At 39.9% G+C, this 22,920-nt stretch overlaps 1 protein-coding gene across 4 annotated transcripts in view; it reads right to left on the minus strand.

Annotated features, from left to right (window-relative positions):
• SKIC3 (SKI3 subunit of superkiller complex) overlaps positions 1-22,920 on the minus strand; it is a 44,153-nt gene that overhangs the window by 3,726 nt on the left and 17,507 nt on the right. For all 4 annotated transcript variants that reach the window (XM_080972249.1, XM_080972251.1, XM_080972250.1 and 1 more), the window contains exons 20-39: positions 22,328-22,472; positions 22,075-22,153; positions 21,912-21,973; positions 21,772-21,828; positions 20,450-20,518; positions 19,482-19,556; positions 18,996-19,137; positions 18,235-18,328; positions 17,431-17,508; positions 15,983-16,107; positions 14,322-14,445; positions 11,120-11,341; positions 9,791-9,863; positions 8,903-8,956; positions 8,675-8,786; positions 8,054-8,182; positions 7,716-7,837; positions 6,118-6,276; positions 2,050-2,202; positions 399-529 (exon numbers count right to left, since the gene is read on the minus strand). In XM_080972249.1, coding sequence (XP_080828375.1) covers positions 399-529; positions 2,050-2,202; positions 6,118-6,276; positions 7,716-7,837; positions 8,054-8,182; positions 8,675-8,786; positions 8,903-8,956; positions 9,791-9,863; positions 11,120-11,341; positions 14,322-14,445; positions 15,983-16,107; positions 17,431-17,508; positions 18,235-18,328; positions 18,996-19,137; positions 19,482-19,556; positions 20,450-20,518; positions 21,772-21,828; positions 21,912-21,973; positions 22,075-22,153; positions 22,328-22,472 — 2,205 coding nt within the window. The remainder of the gene's footprint in view (positions 1-398; positions 530-2,049; positions 2,203-6,117; positions 6,277-7,715; positions 7,838-8,053; positions 8,183-8,674; positions 8,787-8,902; positions 8,957-9,790; positions 9,864-11,119; positions 11,342-14,321; positions 14,446-15,982; positions 16,108-17,430; positions 17,509-18,234; positions 18,329-18,995; positions 19,138-19,481; positions 19,557-20,449; positions 20,519-21,771; positions 21,829-21,911; positions 21,974-22,074; positions 22,154-22,327; positions 22,473-22,920) is intronic.

A 22,920-nucleotide genomic window follows, 5' to 3' on the forward strand; every position in this document is an offset into this window, starting at 1 on the left:
TGTGCATCCAGAAATGTTGTTTGCTCTCCCTCTAGTAGCTCCTGCTTTTGAGGAAGCAAGTCAGTGGAAACTTCACAAAAATCTACAATTGCAAGCATCATTTTCATATTATGAATAGAGAGCTTCTCTGGATCTTTACCATCATGGGTGTTTTTTTTAAATCTTCCATCCGCCTATTTTGTATCTTATTGCAGTGGAAAACCTGTGGTATCCCCCTACACTTTAGCCCCCTTATAAAGAGCAGGATTTTAATAAGGTTTTGCTTTATAAAATTTACCATGTGGACATTTTCTGAATTAGAACATATGGGCATGTTACATTAGGTATATTTTAATTATATCCAAAATGCTGACAAAATGCATAGACAGTTAACACATAACATACAGATCAATGCACACCTTGACCCCATTTTGCGGTTGTACTGCAGAAGTGCCTGCAACAGAACACCCAACGGACAGAAGGAAAGCTTCAAAGCTTCTGTTGTGGCTTCCTGAACCAGGGATGGCCAGTGATCGTTTGAAATATTACCCTTTAAACAAAAACAAATTTAAAAACAATGTTTTATATCGTGTCATAATGGTCAGTGGTTTTAACTGCAATGTTGCATGACAGATTGCTTACCCGTGTACCACACAGATAATTATGACCTGCAGCTTTGAATTATAATGTAATAAAACGGCTTCCTAGAACGGCTGATGTAACAGAACAACCAGGACTACCAATCTATCTTCCTAGAGGTGGTTTTTAAAAAAAATGCATTTTCAGCTTTCAATTGATAGTTTCAAACACTATCCTGGACAAGTGGAAGTGCGACGTAATGCATAAATATCATTTTGAAAGTTTCACCTGCATCTTAATCATGATGATTATGATCTCTTATCATTCTCATTGCAGAAAAATCCCTGGACAGTGATAGATCAACTCCTAGAAAACTCACTTGCCAGCTTCAATTAAATTAATGCAACATGTTGGATGAAGTACTTTTGAATCCACAAACAGAATCAAAATATATGGGCAAAATGGTTCATCCATACAAATTGCATAAGGGTATTTCTGCTGATCAACCTTCAGAGAAAATGTATTACGAAAATAGCAACACTTCCCCCAGCTGCTTGATTTCACTTATAATTATGAAAGAAAGGGTAAAAGCAGTATTTCATACTGTCAGATGCAATAGTAATCTATGCAGACGAGATGAAGCCTTTTCCAAATAGTGCTTAAGCCAGAGTTACTGTTCTAGCTGTCACCAAAGTGTTGGACAAGCACATTTTGAACTTTCATTATTCCAGCTATCCAAATGTTAGGAATCCATATATAGTCCTGAAATAGCCTGTAATCTATTTTGCTGGAAGCTAGAGCACTATCTTATGCACAATTGTGAGATGAGAAACACCATAATACGTTTTAAATTCAGTTCACGTGCAATCAGTTCATTTTATCATATCGTTATTACTACTACTTTTTTTAAAGAATCAAAGCAGCTTACGAGGATAAAATACAAACAGATAAAATCAATTTAAACCCAGAAGATTTAAAGCGATGTGCAATATAAAATTCCTAAGCAACACAATAAGGACAAAGATGAGCACTACAGCAGAGACTAATATAACTACTAGGTAAATAAAAATGTCTTAAGCCTGCCACCTAAAACTGGACTATGATAGTTCCCTAGAAAAAAATTCCAGAAACCAGGGGGGAGGGGACACTGAAAAAGGTCATTATTGTGTGGCCATCCTTTGCACCTTTCTCAGGTGAGGCACATGGATTTGAGCCACTGATGAAGACAGGAAGGTCCAGGCTGGTTCATATGGGGACAAGAGGCCGTTGAGGTATTGAGGTCCTCAGCTGCTTCATGCAAAACCAGCACTTTGAAATGAACCTGTAAACTAATTGGTAGCCAATTAGGCCACAATTGGTGTGATATGTTCAGACCTTCTGGTCTTGGTGAATAAGCTGGCTGCTGAATTCTGCACTTGTTTCTGTAGTTTCCAAATTGGTTTCAAAGGTAGCCCCACATATACAACATATTTATTAACTTGGCTCTCTTACCATGCAGATTTCCAGGGCAAGCTTAGCAAGCCTTAGTAGACTAGAGAGCTTTCCACTCCAGTGGCCCTGCTGAGATGCCAGTTGCAGACTTTTTCGGTAACACATCTCTGCTGCAACCATCATTCCCTGTGACTGGTACACTTGAGCCAACCACTGAAAGCAGAGGAGCAAAGTTCAAACTTCATATTTTTCTACTACTACTGCCTATCAAATTCCTTGTCTTATCATTCTATTAAATATTCTTTTAAAAACAAAACTCTCAAATGGTGAAGATTACTTTTGAGTAAAAATAGAAGCATCTGCAGAAGAGACATACCATTTCTTCGAACTATAATCTGCAATTCTATATAGAGCTTTCCTGACTGACTTATTAGATTTGGGTAAAATGGATCTGAGAGCTGGAAAAGGTAAATGAATTTGCACATAGTTTGAATTTGCAACCTAATTTGGGACTGAAAGGGGGGGGAGGACTAAAGATAACAGACAGCTTCTCCCTTTAAGTGCCACAGATCATAGCATAAAACAGGATTATTAACCTGCTGCATATGAGACATACCCACCAGACAAGAGGGTTTCTGCGAGTATAATAAGTTCTGACTTAGCATGTGTAACATCTGCTAGCCACAAGGAGCCTGTGCTGGTCCTAGGACTAACCAAAACTGATTAGCAAAATCAGGTAGCTGCTACCAGGCAAGCAGATGACTCCCACACAATTGACTCTGGTGCTCTCTATTGTTTTTTTGTGGGCACTCACACAGCCATCGTTAACCTGGGATATACTGGCACTCCAGCTATCCTAACTCAGCACACACATTTGGGAAATGGCTCGAGAGGAGCTGATCATGGTGCTGAACAGCTAAATCCTCCCCCTGAATAGTTTTCGCCCGTCTGCTCCGCACATCCAACTCACAGTCTGATGACAGAACCATAGAATTTAACTCTTGCCACAATAAGGTTTCACCAAATCCATCTGCATTTTCATTTTTCATTATATCATAATCTGCATTTCCCACACAACACTTAGGTCTAAGTCACTATAATTGCATTTTTGCCTCTGCTCCATTCATTCAGACATGTAAGTAATTATTTAGGGCTGGTGTGTGCAATCTTTGGTCTTCCAGTTGTTGCAAACTGCAGCTTCTACCAGCCAGGGATGCCAAGTTCAGCAGCATTTGGAGGGCCAAAGGTTCCTCATGCCTGATTTAAGGGCTGGTCACTCACCAACTGCTCTACCTGGCTGAGTTCCTTTAATCTCTTCACAATTCCCCTTGTGCTCCTACACTTTACATACCCCTGCTGAGCATCTGACTGAGCTTTGTCTGTTCAAGGGGTTGGAGCAGTCCACACTGCAATGACTTGTTGCAAGTTCCACTTGTTCAGTATTAATGTGGTTCAGGCACAGAGTACTGAAATTCCTATATTTTTTCCCAGTCTAATCAATAATAGTCCAACTGTTAGAATGACTTTTTTTAAAAAAAGAACGATGCTGGCGAGGAACTGTAGAAGTTGAAACTTATTTTATGTCAGAGCAAACAGAGAGAACCAAGAAAGAGAGAATGCACAGTTATGTTGGGTGCACTAGATGTGCCTATATTGATAAAATCAAAATTGTTAAGCAAAGTTCTGTTACGTAACATGACTGCCAAACAAGATTAAGCTGGGCTAATGGTGGTTGCCCCTATGTAGCTCTTTCCCAAGCAAGCTATTCTCCTTTTATGACTTGGTGATTGGCCCACATTAGTAGTGGTAATATTGGAGGAATTTCAAAAGGAGGAAAGAGGAAGTACGTGAATGGGGGGGGGGGGCGGAATTCCTGGGAGAACAGAATAATTCTTAGTCATAAATGACTTCCCTGTGCAGATCTGTGATCTAAAGCTTTTGTTGTCAAGAAAGAGTGAAACAACAGCTCAGTGCTTAACTACCTTTTGTTCTTTTAGTTCTTGGCTCTGACATTAAAACATCTTTGCTTGCAACAATAAAATGCAAAAAGCCATCTACTCTGGGCAATGTATCAGGTGCATTTATCTGCACAAAAATGGCATCAAAGAGAAAATCTCAAGGCTTTAATTCTAAATGACCAGCTGAATAAGCTACTAAGGGCCAATGTGCTGATGCAAGATTAATTTGCAGTATCTGTTCTTCTACAGGCTGTCATGTCAACTTCTATTGATTTAAGTAGTGTGATGTCAAAGGTGCCGCGACGACTAAACAGCTCAGTTGTAAGGCTTGCTTCAGTTGCAAAAAAACATGTCACAATCGGATGCACCTTTGTCTCTCTCATGATTGGACTTAAACAACCACCAATTACGGATGCACCTTCATCTGCTGCTGGGAAGTTTTTGCCTCTGCGCATGGGTCTGGGAATGTTCTGATCAGTTCACATTGAGTTCAGTACCCTGACCTGTTCTTAAAGCATTGTTGACCACATCTACGGAACGCGATAGTTATGTTCTTTCATGTTATGCAATATCAATCACTAGTAATAGTTTAAGTCTTGTTATAATCAATCACTAGTTAATAGTTTAATAAAGAGATTTCACGCCTGTCCAATTCTGTGTTCCTTTTCCCAACCTTTAATCTATTGATGATTAATACCTATATTCAACCTTCGCACTGTATTTGTGTTAACCAATCAGCAACAAGCACATATGTGGTAATGCTGTAATATTCAATAAAAGGGACTCTCCGAGACATGCTCGAGAGATGCCTCCCGTATGACACCTTGCCATTCGTCTGTCGTTTATTTCAACCCAACAATCTGCCTTGCAATCCCCTTTGCAATCTGACTTGAGCTAGCCCCATTGGTGGCCTCTGCCGGTACACAAGGTCTGTCTACTACAGGCTTGGCTCCCCCCCCCCCCTTATTTTTAAAGGCTTTCATTTAACAAATTGTAGCTCCAGATGCTTCTTCCAATGGATGTCATAGTCAAGAGAGAAGAAAAGGTGAAAGATAAAATAAGTAAAACAAGAAATGACATTTTTTTAAGACCAGGAGCTGTGGTAAGAAAAGGACAAAATGCTGAGTTAAAGCTAAGTGCTGAGTAGTATATAGAATGAAGAAAGAAACAAGAATTGGTAGTAGGAATTGCTACTGTGAAAAGCCGTGAAGCAGAGGTGAGGCAAGGACAGAACTGGGGGAAAGACAATCAAATCTGTGTCATGTGACCCTAGCTGGCCTCTTCTGGATGACTCCAGCATGTCAGCCAATAAGCATCACTGGTTATCCAGCACTACAAAAGGGAAAACATTTTGGAATCATGGATCAGAGAACTCAACATTTCAATATACTGGAATATAAACAGGGATCAGAAGCACTAAGAAGCCAGGAGGAAAACCAAAAATCGCCAGAGGAGCATTCACACACGTGTTTGCCTGTGGGAACAACTCTCCTCATTCAGAAACGCCCAAGCTATTATAAGCCAATACCAATGCCCTTCCTCTCCCCGTTTTATTTCTGCTCATAATAGTGCAGCTTCAGTCTTGTACCAATTTTCCTTCTCACATCTCTTCCCAGCTTGCTAAGTTAAGAGCTGGGAGAGGCGAGAGGAAACAGCAGCTCAAAGAGTCTAAGTTCCTGAATCTCTGCAATGAGAGCTTTTCTTAGTATGCTCAGAACATGCATTAATGATGTGAACTCAGGGAACTGGTTTAAAAAACGTTTCTTCTATAAAACGAAGCAGGAGGAATACAAAACTACACCTCATTGTTCCCATTAACTGCATGGAAAGAGCCCTCGCCCATCTTTTCTCAAGCTCATTGAGTCTGCCTTCCTCCTGGCTTCACCTCACCATCTGGTAAGCACAGGAAAGTGTAGAGAAGGGCAAATGAGAGGCTGGTGAAGGTGGCGGGACAGCTCCCATGGGCTGAGACTTTCCAAGTTTTTTGCGAGCTAATTTTGTCTGCTTTCCAGACAGTTTTCAATGGAAGTTACTTCTAGGTTGTGTTTAGGTGCAGCTCTCAAGTGCAGCGTTTCTCACCTTTCGTACTACCAGCTGCTATTATACCACATTGTGATCATATGATAAAGAGACCCAAAACCGCAGGGCAAAAAAGCACATCCAAACTTACATGCCAAGCTGTAACTGAAGAAGAGTTGGACATCACTGCCTTCCGGAGTTCTTCCAAGATTGCATCAGGAAGCTCTTTGTGAGACTGCCAAAGTGGTTTGCACTGAACTTGCCTTAAAAGCAAGTACAAAGTTGGCTGCTCGGGGAAAATTTTCAATCCCTAGATGCAAACAACATTTTGAGTTGAACACAGAAAATAAGTCGAAGCAGTTTCAAAGGAAAGTAGTGCCTTCATGTGAACAGTGTAACTTGGAGTGAATCAGAGGAACTACGGCATGCTCATCTGTCAATCCGTAAGCAAAAGGGCTGGGGGGAATAGTGTTGCTTTAACAACAGGAAAGAAGCAAGAGGAGAAGGCTCAAAAGATACAGTCATACCTCGGGATGAATGTGCTTCGGGATGAGTGCGTTCGAGTTGCACTCCGTGGCAACCCGGAAGTAACCCAGAAGTAACGGAGCACGTTACTTCCGGGTTTCGCCGCTTGCACATGCGCAGATGCTCAAAATGACATCACGCACATGCACAGAAGTGCTGAAACGTGACCCGTGCACGCACAGACGCGCAGACACGGGTTATGTTTGCTTCTAGATGCGAACGGGGCTCTGGAACGGATCCCGTTCACATCTAGAGGTACGACTGTACAGTTCTTTTTCAACAAGCCAGTCAATACTTTCCCCACTGAAACCAAAATTGCCATGACATTTAATAATTCCCAGTACTTTTTGGCAAAGGAACAAACCCAGACACAACCCTTACACAGAGGAGATGCGACTCCAAACATATTTTCCCAGAAGGCAATAACAATTTGTGTCTGGCAAACTCCTGGAATAAATCCCCCTAAAGAAGACAACTGAAATGTGTCAGAAATCACTCACTAAATCAGAGCTTTCCAAACTTTTCAAGTTGGTGACACACTTTTTGGACACACATCATTTCGTGACACAGTAATTCAGTTTTACTAGCAAACCAGAGGTTAAACTACCCACTTTCCAGCCCCAGGAAGAGTGCGAGGAGTGCTTGTGCGACACTCCTACACACTACAGCCGATACACTAACATGTCGCGACACACAGTTTGGAAAGCTCTGCGCTAAATACTCATTGCACCTTTGTGACCTTGTCTCTTGAAACTTTTCTCAGCTATTACGCAATATTGGCTAGGGACAAGGGTCAGCACATCATTTATTTCTTTTACTGTGGTAGAGATGGAAAACTGGCAAAGGCTTGCCCATTTCAAGCTAATACATTTATTAGCAATTCTGAAGTGAAACTTGTCTGCTTAAGGAAAACTAAAGTCACTCTCACACCTGTAATAGCTACAGCCATGCATCCAGCTGTTCTTTTGATACAGTTTTACTCTCATGCATTCTTAAATCTGTCTGTGCTTGGCTACTCAGAGCTTTCAAACACCCTTTCACACACATGAATTTGAAGAGGATCCCTAACTTGAGAGAGAGAAAGAGAGAGAAGACCTGAACTACAGGACAAACCTGTATCAATACAGGACATAGCATTTAACATTGAAATACGGGACAGTCCTGTATTATACAGGACAAGTGGCAACCCTAACTGCTGATAACTGAGTTATTACTAATGCATACCTTTGTACAGAGCGCTTCAGCTTCCGAAGTTCTACCTGTCTCATTTAAGCTAGTAACAGCTTGGAAAAGAGACCATTCTTCAAGAGCTTGGGCATAAGAAGTTGGAAGATCCTTATCTTTGACTAGAAAACATGTAAAGGTCATTATTTGTCAAAGCCCAATCTGTACCTACATAAAGTGGTATTCATTATTACATTTTTTTTATAAATCAACAGACATCAAACATCAACGACATTGATAAAAGTGGTACTCTCATTCACTAATCATTTCAAATCAGAAGAAAAATTTCTAAAGGTTTCCTCTCATAACTAACTATTTGTAACAATGCAAGGCCTTACTTTTAGCTGAGATTGTAGCCACAATCGTTTTTTCCAAATCTGTCCTCTTGGGTTGTGTATTATGCAGGCAAACAATCGTGTTTTCAGCATGACAAGCAGCCAGAAGCACAGCCCAAGAAGCAGGGTTATCTGAAATAAATATGAGAGAACTGTCATTTTCAAGGTACACTAAGCAGTTATACAAGAGAGTGTACTTAGTCATGCAAAACCAAAGAAAATGAATAAATCCCCAGAAGTTTGCATGCCCAAGCTACTAAAAAACTGACATTCAGTTTTAATTCTATAAATCTTTAATTCTTTAATTATTTCTATGGTTTTAAATAATTCTGTTTTTTATCTGTAAGCTGCCTTGGGAAAAAAGTGGAGTAGTAATAGTAGTAGTAGTCATCATCATCATCATGTTAACTGCTCATTTTGGAAACAGATAAAATTGGGGAGTTCATTATGAAAATGTTTATTGCCTTTGCTCATTAAGAGTGGTGGGCTAACTGTAACTTCACTTGCTATGAATCAATGTTTAGAGCCAAGATTTTTTAGTGTCCCAGAAAAACTAACTTATTACGTTACTCAGCTACAGCCCTGAATCTGGTTTAAAATTAAGGATTTAGAAGTAAAAGTTACCTGGAGAAAGATGGACTGCCTTTTGGATATTCTTCAATGGATTGTTCTTTTTACTTTCAGCTGTGTGGCATCCTAACGCCAACTGATTAACTGCAGTGTTCAGCAAGGCTCTCTAAATAAGGGTGCATGCACAGCAAAAGAGAACTTTTAATTTATTCCTTGTCTAATGAAAAGCATCACTCTAAATTCTCAATGTAGAAAAATATTTTGATAAGGGAAGATATTAACCTTTCCGTGGTTTAAATCGTGAATATGAGCAATAGTTCCCGCAGCGGCCCCACCCTGCAAGATAAAATATTGATCTGATTATGGTATGAAGGAGTATTACAAGTCTGAGACATCAATTAAGTCAGATAATTCTTCTGCCCTTTGGATGAACGCATGTGGAAATGCCAAATAAGTTTGTATGTTTAAATACTCTGACTTCTTAAAATGATGGGGGGGGGGGGAGAATCAAGCTGTAAGTTGCTCCCTTGGCCCTCTCCTTTTTTCTACATATTTGCTGGCAATGTTCCATTACATGGAGGGAACAAGCAGAGGCAGAAGCACTCTCCACCCTATTTGCGTTGGAAGGAAAGCCCTCCTGCTGCTGCAAACAACAGGCTTGGGGCAATTCCTTTTGGGAATGAGGAGGAAGCAAGGGGTTAAAAAGTCTACCACAACCATGACATGGTCCCAATTTAGCTTCCCCTCCACACCAACTACTTGTAGAAGAAAAACCAGCTATGCAAAGGCAAGCTATGCGACAAACATCGTATCCAGCTTGGCTCTGACACAGGGAACTCCATGAGCTGAGTGATTCTGCAGTAGCAGCGACCGTTCATCCTTACATCTTACCCTTCTGAGAAGAGGAATAAAGGGTGAAGGGAATTCTGTACAGGTTGGTAAATGCAACCTGAGGGCACAACTGATATATGGAGATGCTATAAACTTATTTGTAAAACAGTGGAATGTGTAACATTAATGCCAATTTGGCAAGCAGATCATCTTGAAAGGCAATTGTCTAAACAATTAACAGTCGTGCACACAGTTCTTGGTGCCAAGTTCTTATTTATTTAATAATAGTTCAGCATATAAATAAATGCCTTGATTCTATTTCAACCTATGCATATTCACCTTTGCATTTTGTGGTGTATACCGAGGTACCAGTTGGGACAGGAGAGACCACAGGGCAGGATTATCTGGGTTGCTAGAGAAAAGAGCACAGCAGTTTTAAATTGCCATCATATGCGGTAGTAGAACCAATCAACATGGACTGAAGTTATACAACTTGTTCTCTGATTGCTTCTCAGTCAGCAACTTCTAACTTACAAGGCAGAAAAGGAAGCCCTCATTTATAAAATGCTAGTAGTTTAAGAATTGGGGGAGGGGACATAATCAAGTGGAGGAATTAGTCTAAGAGCAACATACATCACAATTAGGTTATTAAGTTTTAAATCTCAAAATTATACTGACAGATCAAGGTTTCAAATAAGGGAGCAAAAGTTCCTCAAGATCAAAAAACATTTCTCTTATCAGTTGCAATTAGTGATAGATCTGATCAAATGAGTTGGGATTTATTTTTAGCCAGAACAGAAAGTAACTTTTTTTTCTTGCCATTTTGAAATTCGGACACTTCTGTACTCCTGATAACAGAACTGGAGTGCAATAGAGCTCACTGCAAACGTTTATTAGTTTTTGGGTTTAGATAATAATGCATTGGAGGTGAACTAAGCTATGAGTCTCACAGTTGTGAATTTGTTATTACTAGCTGATATCTGAGTAGATACCGTGCTGAGATTTTATACACACAAGATGATTGTTCCTAAATTAAATATTATCAAAAGGAGCAGCATGAAATGTTACAATTTCACTGCTACTATTTTTAGCATAAAATATTTAACAGGAATATGGGGAAAGCAATCAACTGAGTATGAAGATTAGGTAGTTGCAACACACTCCAGCTTTATCAGATGAAAAGTTAATAATAATTAGATAACCCTCAGTTATTGAAGCAAGAAAGAAATGGTTCTTTAGAGAGGACAAGAAGGGCTGACATAGGAGTTTTGAAAAATCTGTTTCCAAGCAGGTTCATTTGTTTCAATTGCGCCTAGTGCTTTTGAAATTTAATCAGTTATCCACATTAAGTTGGGAAAGTTCACTTCACAGAATTTGGCTACTTAATGGCTTGATAAGAACTCTCTGCACCACCATGAAATGAAACAGAGAACAAACACACCCAGAAGAAAAAGTTTGACTTTGAATAAAAAATGAACAAAACCCAGTGTAAAAGTTCAAATCTCCACTCAGCTCAACTCAAGTATGCAACCCATAGGGCAGTCTTGGCAAGCTTCTTTCCAGCCTAGCTTACCTTGCAGGGTGGTTTTATGTCAAAAGAGCACTCCTTGGAGGAACGGATCGATATAAATGCAACACAATTCATTTTGGAAAGTATGGATTACATACCTGTGAACAGCTTTTGAAACTTGTCTCTGAACAGCCAGATTTCTGCCTTGTAATGCATAGACAGCTGATGTAAGAAGGCACCTCTCATAAACATCATCCTTTCTTTCTGCTAGCTTTAATAATTCTTTCAGAGCTGCTGTTGCAAGTGTAGCATCCTGCCTTATCAGCCCTAAAGCGCACAGAGCTTGCAGACTTCCTATATTAGGTTCCTGTAATATAGAACTAAGTACAACACAGATAAATGGTTACTCACTGCACTATTACCATAAAGTAAAACATGAAGGATCTGTTGTTCACATGGGCTAGAGTTCACTTGGAGTAGAATGCAATGTTGTGCTGTGGTGAACATTCCATCTGCGCAAGCACATCGGGTTCCCCTGCTGTTTTGGGGGTTCTCCCAATTCCCCTGAACCTATCTTGGTGGAGTGTGGGGGCAGGGAAGGCATAATGTACAAGTGGAAGCCCTTCTGTAGGACTACTTCTGATGGGGCTCATTAGATGCCAAAGGTGGGATTCGCCTAATATCTAATGTGATCTGTAAAGTTTATTGTGCTTCTGAAGCTTTACAAAATGCTCTAGTCCAGAATGGGAAGGAGCCACAGCAAACTGGCAGAGCATGTGTTCCGTATGTAGACGATCCCCACGTTTAGATCCTACCATCACCAATTGCTTCTTTTAACTGGATAAGTCAAGAATGCAGGCCTCTACCTAAATACATAGTTCTGGGATAGACAAATCAATGGTCTGACTTTGTTTAAGTCAGCCTGATATGTCCATCCTCAGATCAAGATAGCTGAATTTCTACTACTAACAAGTAACTACATCTTTTTAGTGCACTCACACCGAATCTTGCAGATATACAAGATTCACATTACTGGCAATGCCAAGTTTAATTTTCATGACACTACTCTCCTTGCCTGCTGCTGAATCTACAACTCATAACCTACTGAGTTGTGAATTATATTTCCCCCTAAAAACCTTTTCACATACAACCTCCTTGAGATCATCTGGGGCAGTGTAATGCTACCAGCTATGGTGACTATTGTTCTGCCTCCATAGTTGGAGGCAGTATCCTTTGTAGCTAATGTTTTGATTGCAAATGAAAAATCAATGCAAAGACCAGCTTTATTATACTTCTTACAACATCTCCTGTTGGCAACTGGGGGGAAAAACGACCTAAAAATCATGACTCATCAAAACTGGACTGAAAATTGATATGAAGAAAAACAGTGAAACAACCGTGACCATTGGCTGTTCTCCCCTGTTTCCAGGCAAGACTGCTGTTCCTTCCTTCTTCTTTTTAACAGGAGATGGAAACTACATTCGTTTTCATTTATTACAGCTGGTTTACTGAAGCAATATAAAACTTAGCTTCTAGAGCAATAAGTCTACATTTTACAGCACTGCTTTGCCCTTCCTGATAAAACGATGCATGTTTACCATTACTCTCTAAGATAAATGACTAATATTCTGTAGGATGCTCTTAGTGATTCAACAGATGGCTAAAACAAGAATGGTGTTGCAGTGGTGAGCATACACATTTTCTTGTATTGGGTTACCAAGTGTTCCAGGCCTGAAGAATAGTTGATCAGAATCCTTTGGTATTTCAGGAAATCTGAGGTCTAATGGCTACAGGCAAGAATTTCTGATCCATGTTAACAAAGTCTGCCCCCCCAAAATGTTGCATTTTGGTACTGAACCCAAATCTCTGCACCCCTTTTCTGCTTCCAGTTATCAGTGCCATCATCTAAAGGCTTCATAGTACAGTGGTACCTCGGGTTACAGACACTTCAGGTTACATACGCTTCAGGTTACAGACTCCGCTAACCCAGAAATAGTACCTCGGGTTAAGAACTTTGCTTCAGGATGAGAACAGAAATCTTGCGGCAGTGAGAGGCCCCATTAGCTAAAGTGGTGCTTCAGGTTGAGAACAGTTTCAGCTTAAGAACGGAGCTCCGGAATGAATTAAGTACGTAACCAGAGGTACCACTGTAGACCGTTCAAAGACATCTTACTAAAAAAAATAATTAATAGGGCAAAATGAAGTTAATGCAAAACATTCCAAATAGGTGAATATAAGTGGGACCGGCAACAGAATATTGGCTCCAGTAAATCTGGAAAAGGAACATTACAAGTATTGTTCAGACCTCTGAATACTGCCCAGGAGGTGGGATGGGAAGAGGAGCAGCAGCAAGAGAGACACACAGAGAGAGAAAATGACTTTTCAATTGACATCTTAACTCTCCATTCTCAGCTCCTCTCAGTGCTTGAGTCAATCAATCTTTACAAGTTCTGGCTCCTTAAGAACATAAAAGGGACCTGGCTGGATCAGACCAATGGCCCACCAAGTCCAGCAACCTGTTCTCACAGTGGCCAACCAGATGCCTATAGGAAGCCTGACAGCAGGAGTCCTTATGAGCTCCTCCCCTGTGTGTAAGAGTAGAAAGTGAAGGGGTCCTTCTTATCCTGTTTTGGGATATTTTTAAACAGGGCTTTCTTTGAATTCACAAAGTTACCGTATTTTTCGCTCTATAAGACGCACCAGACCACAAGACGCACCTAGTTTTTGGAGGAGGAAAACAAGAAAAAAAATATTCTGAATCTCAGAAGCTAGAACAGCAAGAGGGATCACTGCGCAGTGAAAGCAGCAACCCCTCTTGCTGTTCTGGCTTCTGGGATAGCTGTGCAGCCTGCATTCGCTCCATAAGACGCACACACATTTCCCCTTACTTTTTAGGAGGGAAAAAGTGAGTCTTATAGAGCAAAAAATACGGTATGTGTTTCTGCATACCTAGAAAGTCCTCTTAGTATGAAGAGCCACTGTCTGGTTCTGGGGCATCCCCATCTTGCTTTCAATCAGGAGGTATTTTAGCTACTGAGTTTACTGCGGGGTCTACAACAAAATGCTGCTGTGTACCCTTTCCACCTAAAAGGAGTGCTTCTCTTTAGGGCTCTATCATGCCATTCCACCCAAGTAGGGCATTCTACTCCCTCTCAAGTTGCATTCTTTTTTTCTCAACTGTTACTTTACATTTTGTAGCTAGTAAGGCATATACAGTGCTAACAGGACTGTAGGTTGTTGGGTTTTTTGCGGGGGGAGGGGTTGTTCCTTTGTGTGTGCGTGTGTTTCTGAAGATATTTTGCAGTACAAGAAAATCACTTTAATTACTGACTTTTGTAAACGCAAGAACCTATTACATACCACTTAAATAAGAGGGTTTTCGCATCATCCACTTGATCCTGCTTGTACTCCATTATTGCAAGGGCCGTTAGGATATAGGCTTTGTCTTGCTCACATTCGGCAACAGAGAGTGCTCTCTCATAAGCTAGTAATAAAATAGGAACAAAGCTTAAAAATTCAAAACAATAGCAAAAAAAGGAACCATGCTCAACTATTGCCTTGATTTCCCCAAAGACAAGCAGCACAATACATTAAAAAACATTCTGTAATGGGCTGTTCATATATCGCTCATTTGGTTAGAAGGGAATTTCTAAGTGCATCAAAACAGAGTTTTGCATTTTGTTTCCAGCTTATTATTCTTTCAGGTAGGAGAGAGCAGAAGCCTTAAACTTGCCCTAATCTCACAGGCAGGATCCCAAGGGCAAAGGAATATCTGAAGTGGCCTAGTGAGGATGTGTACTCATATTATCCAACTTTCAGCTTTGGCTCATACTCTCAAGCTTACAATCATAATTTGACCGAGGGAGCATGACTGGAAATAGCAAGTTTTGCCCTTTCTGAGTTGACTGCAAACAAATACAGAATACTTAGCTGAAAAAGTTGTTTAGTCAAAACTCTTCAGTGGCAGGGGTCCACCAATACATTTGCCATACTTATCTTGGCAAGTGTCACTGGCAAAATAATAACACTAGCCTTGTCCTAAGCTTGAAAGGATGGTAGGTAATGGTTATCCCTGAAGTTGTGCTGCACTTTGAAGACATTCCAAGGAGCTTGGAAATGCAGTGTGCCTAATGATACAAACACACCCAGCATATTTTTCCTAGCTCAGATTTGTGCCCTGTTGCATTTTGCAGATGCTTGGAGTGCATCAGAAGCATGCCTGTGAGGATGACCCCCCATCATGAATCTTACGATGGCAGGGCTCAGGAAGAGAGCTGGGGATTATTTATTCTGCCCTGATCTCTACAGGTGTCTCCTAAGCATAGAGCAACTGCAGTGATGATTTCCTGCTCCCACTTTTCAGCTCCAATACTGGAAGAGAGCTGGGAATATTCTTTGATGTACAGTCGTACCTCGGCTCCCAAACGCTTTGGGAGTCGAATATTCCGGCTCCTGAACGATAAAAAACCGGAAGTGAGTGTTCTGATTTTCGAACGTTCTTTCGGAAGCCAGATGTCTGACGCGGCTTCCACAGGTTCTGATTGGCTGCAGGAGCTTCCTGCAGCCAATCAGAAGCCATGCTTTGGTTTCCAAATGTTTTGGAAGTCGAACGGACTTCCGGAACCGATTCCGTTCGACTTCCAAGGTACGACTATTGTGCTTAGGAGGTTTGCAAAAGCTTGATGTGATGCTGGAGTCAAGACTCTGCCCTGCCTTGCTGAGGTTTGGATCCTGGCAACCACAAATTCTGGCTGGGTGCTAAGACCGGCCAAAATTTACGGGCCCTCATACTATAGCTTGGGTCAACTGAATGGACCAATCTGCAGTGCATCTCATTTGTATGAAGAGAAAAGGTATCATTTGTATGCATTAGAAAGGTATTTGAGAGAAGATTATCTACAGAAAAAAACCCCAAAACATTGGGATCTTAATGCATGTTTCTACATCACAGTACAATCCAATTAACGTTGCAAATTCATACTAATTACCCTGAAGAGATGTTATGTATGTGCAACACTTACCCTTCTGACTTTCTTGGAAATGTCCTTTCTTGAAGTAAGCCTGGGCAATTCCTAAAATATCATCAAATTCTGTGAGACGAGTCAACAAGTAAGCCTGGATGGCATCATCATAATGACCTAGAGCACTTTCAAGAAGGAAAAAGAACAAAACTCATTTCAATTTCAGGCCTAATTATGAGCTCACAACAAATGGTTTGGTGCAATTGAGCTCCATAAAAAAACTATAAGGTGTAAATGCTACCCACTATACTGGACATGATGCAGTAGTTCATTTGTGAGCAACACTTAGTGCATTGGTCAATTCACCTCCAGAAATGATGTAGAATTGTTTCAAAATGGAATACTGCTATAAAGAGAGAGGCATGGGAGTATAATTTAAGGTGCCAATCTTAAATTGTAAGGCCATGTGTTTGAATCCTGGCTACCTTAAAAATTGCTTCTCCACTGATGAACTTTGAAAACGTGTTATTTATGAGATTTAAAATGCAATCAGAATACAAGGAATCAAGGTAAAGCACCAACACCACCTTTAGTCTTACTTCCTTCAAATCCTTCTTCAAAGCCCACCTTTTCCATGAAGCCTTGGGCAGAACTGCCTAGTTCCCACACCCTATTCTAACCTGGACTGCAATTAAGCCTAAGCACATGAAACTGAAACAACCACATGTTACCTCTCCGCATCCCCTATCCTACCCATTTTCTGTTGTTTCCCATGCCAGATTTTAAACTGGGACTGGGACTGGGACCTCCCATACACACCGGTGGCACTGTATAAATCAGTCACCCATGATACAAAATATATACCCATCTAGTCAAAAACTAATATCCAAACACTGACACTCAGCAATTTAAGTTCTATGTGCAGGCTGGGATCCAAAGGAGAATGCCGTTTGTTCTGCTTGCATCTTGGCTATTAATGTCTGGAATCAATTATGGAATTAATATAGCAGATGAAGCAATCTTCTAATAAGAGCAATTGCTTAATGCAGGTCAAACCATTTACAATGTGACAGTCCATTGCACCCCTTGAAAACAGTAGAAAATCTCCGTAATTAAAATACTGGTGGATTCCTCATTATTTATTTACTACTTAGACCCTGCCTTTCCTCCAAGAATCTCAAGGCAGAGTACATTGTTCTCTGTTTTATCCTCACAAGAACCCTGTAAGGTAGGTTGGAATGAGAGAGGACAACTAGTCCAAGATCACTTAGTGAGTTTCATACCTCAATGGAGATCCCAGATTTGATATATGCTAAATTATGTCTTAATGGATTATTAGTATGAAAACGTATTATATCAAGTGACACAGAAATACCATATCCTAGTAGAAGCACAATGTGCGAATGCAGTAAGAGTCATATTTATTATTAAAAGGTTTTTGCCAATAAGAGTTCTTAATTTTAGGTGAAGATTAAAATAACAATTTGTCCAAAAATAAGCAGACTTACCATAGTGCTCTGCCATAATTTCTCATTGCTATACAGTATTTCTCTTTATCTTCATAATTTTTCAACAGCAGAACTGCCCTGTAAAGTGAATGGAAAAAAAAATAAGAGGTTCAAAATTCTACATACTTATTTCAGTAAGATCACTTTATCCAAATTTTAAGAACTTGATTCTAGTAATTAAAATTTTTTTTAAAAAACCCTCGGGTATGCAAGCCCCATTGAGAAAGGGGGGGGGAATACAATTTTATTGCATTTTTTGACAAAATCTTTATTTGAGAGGTGTATCTTCATCTTTCCTAATATCTTATAATCTTCCTTGAGCACTGAAGATGAAGCAGGATACATATTTAAATAATGTTCGTTTCACACTTGCAAATAATCTTCTAGTGTGACGGCAACTATTCTCTGAAACTCTCTGCCGATTAATATTAGGCAGATTAATATTAGGCAGATTCATTGTATTGTTTTCAGTGCTAAAACTTATCTGTTTAGGCAAGCCTATCCAAACATGTAACTTCATGACATCTTTTTTTTTTTTTTAAGTGTTGATTTTGTCTATATTTTGATCATTTTTAGCATATCTAATTCCTATATCTTGGGTGAGCCAGGAACATGTAACACCAGTTCTGAAAGAACTGCACCAGCTGCTTGTATGCTACTAAGCCCACTCCTCTTCAATGTACTTTTACTGACTTACAAAGCCCTATCTATACCTGGAATACCTGAAATAATGCCTTCTCCTGTATAGACCTGCCCTTTTGTTATGATCTGCCAGAGAGGATCTCTTGTTATTCAGCAGTTTACCTTTGGTAGGCATCTACGGCCTGCTTTTTCAGCTGGAGATATTCATTCAAATAACCAAGCATTATGAAGGCACATGCATCATTTTGGATTCTTTCTGCAATAACAAACGATGTACACACAAACAAAATGAAAAGAAAAAAAACCATCATCATCATCATTATTATTATTATTACAATCTATATACCACTTTTTAATATGTACATTAAAAACACATTACAGAACATCAACAATAAAAACATAATAAAAAGCATACTGACACACAGCCTAATAATAAAATAGTCATCATAATAGCAGTCCTCTCCCCCACACTTTCACAGTTTTTATTATCATTATTACATATTTATTTATACCCCGCCTTTCCCCCCCTAATGGGACTCAAGGCAGCTTACAGATAAAAATAAAAACAATAATTGAAAACTATTAAATACTGACAGAATTAAAACTATATAAATATATAAAATCTGTTTAAATGACACCAATAATTACAATAAAAACAACACGGCACCAGCCCTTTCATTAAAAGCCAGTTGAAACTAGAAAGTCCACACCTGCCTGACTAAGAACAACAAGGAGGGAGCCAGTCTCACTTCTCTAGGGAAGGTTTTCCAAAGTCTGGGAGCAGCCGCCGAGAAAGCTAAATAATGCATAACTTAATAAGCCACCGGGTTCCATTCTGACTTGACTGAGGTTTAAATAAGTGACATCCCTGATTACAAGGAAAGAGAAACTAGGCAGCTGCTTGAAACATACGAGAAATTTACCTGTGTATTTGGTCAGAGCAATCTGTGCTGTTGGAATAGCATTCATTTGAAGAATATTGTACTTATACAATTCAGTGTTTCGGTTGGTTTTATCTTGCAGGGTTGAGCACACCCAGTGGGCATAACCTTTTGCGCCTTCAGTCTGATTGAACAGAAAACAGAAGCGGAGTTAATAACTGCACAACTAGGAAGCCTTAAATCTTTTACTCCTGGTTTTAAGCTTATACTCCTCTGAAATGTATACAAAGCACCTGGATCAATACTGTTTGAGCCAAATGCCAGTCATTTCGTTCATTTGGCTAAAGCCCCAAACATATTCCATGTACAGCACTCTGAAACAAACTCAGCCACCATGTTCCAGAAGATCTGTATAATACACCTGAACAAAGTGCACCAGGAACACGGGAAATTCTAGTGGCTGCCTTGGGACAGTCCCTCAGCTTCCTGTTTAATGGTCTGCAACCTGAAACAGGGTCAAGTGCTTACATGCATGCGGAGTTCAGTGGTATGCCTGAAGAGGTCCATCGTTTCATAGCTGCCTACAGTTTCTGCAATGAGCGCCTGAGGGGGAAAGCAAAGGGGAAAATAGCTCATTGATTTGACATAACATGCACCAGCTTTGTTCCTCTTTATAGCTTATTCCTATCTTTTTCCTCACTACAGGTTGTCACCATCAGTTGCTAAATTCATCTATGATAGAACTAAAATTCAGTGCAGCCAGTTCTAGTTAGGTCCTCAGGAGTAACACTCCCAATCCTGTAGGCTAGTACTCTGAGCACCTAGGACAAGCACCCCTAAACTTGGCCCTCCAGATATTTTGGGACTACAACTCCCATCATCCCTAGCTAACAGAACCAGTGGTCAGGGATGATGGGAATTGTAGTCCCAAAACATCTGGAGGGCCGAGTTTGTGGATGCCTGACCTAGGATTTTGATGCATGGGTGATTAGATTCCTTGCACAGATGAAATGTCCTCTGCCCTGGTTGCCTGGGTATAGGAGGCCATTTTAGCTGCAGTGGTGCACACCCATCTTTATACCATCAAGCTAATGCAAACTGATGGTGCTGGAGCCTGTATTTCAGGGTCCATACTTCAAGCTCAACTGTGTTCTCAACGGTGCTGCTACAGTCTCCGAACAACCACCAGAGGCACAGCAATATCTTGGCACAGTGTGGAAATGCCACAAAATGCATTTTTGTCAGTTTCACTATAAAAGAATAGGTGACAACAAGAAAAGTAGGAGAATACAACAAACTACAATTTGAATGAAAAAGAAAGGGAATAGTGAGGAAGTCTTTTTAGAAAGCCAGGTTTTATGGTAAGCCAGCACTCATCTGCAGTAACTTAACTTGCAGGAGTCGATCAGATTCAGTTTCAATGTAATCATAATGCCAATCAGAACACAGCTGGCATATATATATGCAAGGCTGAAAGAAGTTGCTTAACATCTTACCTGCCCAATCCAACACGTTAGATAGGAGGGTTCTAAGGATTGAGCTACTTTGAAGGCTTCATGTGCTTGCTGGAAGAATATATAAAATTGATAGAGAAGTGTTAAATTAGCCTGACAGTGGCTAAGAATGTCACTAAGTATTGTTAAAAAATACAAGTGAAATTATCCCTTCCTCTCATGTTTGACTTACAAATGATATAAGGTAATGCTATAATCTATGGCAAGCTGAATATTGTAAATATTTTTAAAATATCACTGTCATTTTCTAAACCCCCCCCCCCCATGAACTAATAAAAAAGCTTGCATATGAGCCTGGATACAGTGAGCTATGCCAGTATCTCTAGTAAGCAGGAAATTGGCCCTCAAATAAGACAATATCCCCCCCCCCCCCGGGAAATATTACACAGAGGTCTCAAATGGAGGCCAGAAACTAGCATCAGTTCTCCCAAGAAGAGATTCTAGTTTTCTGTGCAAAACAGCAGCAATTAACAAAAGTTAGCTTGCCTAATTTATAACTCTGAAAACTTAGGAAATTGAGAGGGAAGCATGAACTATCTTAGGAACTAAAGGCAAGCAAGGCCTGACTTTTTACCTTCACAGTTTATTTCTCTGTTTCTTATCAAGTGTAGTCCTGGTCTGTTAGCTCTTCTCCTCCCTTCACAGAACCACCCTTTTTGATACCACAATTTACTCCTCTTCCTATTTTGGTTCATCTTTCAATATAATGCATCCTTCAACTCCCTGTACTTTTCCCTCTACAAGAGGTCTGGTGAGTGGCAACACGAGAACAGGCCTTTTCTGTGGTGGTTCCCTGTTCATGGAATGCTCTCCCCAATGAGGCTTGCCTGGCAGCTTCATTACCTATCAGTGAGAATTTTTTTAATGTTTCTCTTTTTCTTTTTGGTTTTAATGTATTTATGTGTAGTTTTGTTTGTTTGTTTGTTTGTAAGTTGGTTTGGGTTGCCCTGGGCAAGATAAAGCAACTAACAAATTCAATAAATAAAATAAACACAATTTAAAAGAGTGTGTTAAAGTTTTTAAGGTTTTTGTTGCCACAGTCTCTGAAAGGCTTTTGTGACATCTTTGAGAGACAGACAAGCTATCAATAATGCTGGCAAGGCATGTTCAATGGCTATGTTCTTCATCCCAATAAATATACCTTGGTTGACACTGACAATGACATTTTGGTGTTTAAATGGTCTGATAAGCACACTAAAACAGGAAGATAGAAACTATTTTTTTAACAGTTGGCACATCCTTAAGTCCTTCCATTTATGACTCTGTCTTTGGAGCAGGTAGCATGTGCACTCATAGTTATTTACCTCTATGTTTCCAGTTGTTAAGTACAAGACTCCCAAATTGGTCCAGGCAACAACATTCTAGACAAAACAAAGGTTACAAAAATTAAATTTAACATCACTGAATCTCCTTTGGAACAGATACACTTGTGTAGAACACTTACAATTTGTTCAGCTTGAATAGATTTGATGAATGCATGTTGTGCAAGGACATAGTTTCCAACACCTGAAAGACAGATCGAATTATAACATCCTCTGCTATATTCAACAGAACTCTGAGCAATTAAGAGAAGGACTATATTTTAGAAGTTTTACTTTGAAATGTACCTTTGCAACAGGCCACCACGCCCAGAGCATTCCAGTATAGATGGTTGTTACTGTCTAGCCTTACAGATTTTTTAAGACACTGGAAGAGATTGAGAGTGCAGAGCTGTAATTCAATATGTTGAATGTTTTGCGTGTTATCCCAACAGGGTTTGTTTTTGTTTTTTAATAGCCATAGCTTAGAAATACTCCTAACAGTAACAGGTCCATTAGTGTAAACTGTATTAAAGAACACAGGAAGGTTTTAAAAAATTACCTGTACAGATTTCTCTAGCAGCTCACTAATCTCATTCTTGTTACTGCCCATTTCTGTAAGGTGCTGTGCTTGATGATAGTAGTTTATCCCAAGATCACACCACGTATTTGGGGAAGACATCAGTTTTAATCCTCTACCATAACACCTACAGAAATATAAATAACAAAATTAAGAGAGTGATTTATATCAGCAAAACAGATGGGAAAGAAAGTAAAAAAACAAAAAAATAATAATTCAGCGATGCTATCAAAGTTTATTGTGTTTCTATCCTGTCTTCCTGAAAATAAATGCCTTTAAGGAAAGAGAGAAAGGAACATTACACAAGCTTCATACTTGACAGCAATGCTGTTCAATGTAGTGACAGTTAGAGAGAAATCTGAATACACCTTGGCCCACATGGCATTAATTTGGGGGCAAATTTAGTACTGAAGAATTGTAAAGCCACACATTCTAAAGGCAAGCATTAAAAGAGCCAAAATATGTTGCCTGGGCTGCAGCTGAGCAGGTGGAGTGCCAGAACCAAGACCTAAGTTATTTCCCTCTCTTCATCTCTTGGGACCTGCTCCTCTCCCTGTTTACCCAAGGCACGCATA

This window comes from Podarcis pityusensis (assembly GCF_964106645.2).
Source record: "Podarcis pityusensis genome assembly, chromosome: 11".
Taxonomy (NCBI): Eukaryota; Metazoa; Chordata; class Lepidosauria; order Squamata; family Lacertidae; genus Podarcis; species Podarcis pityusensis.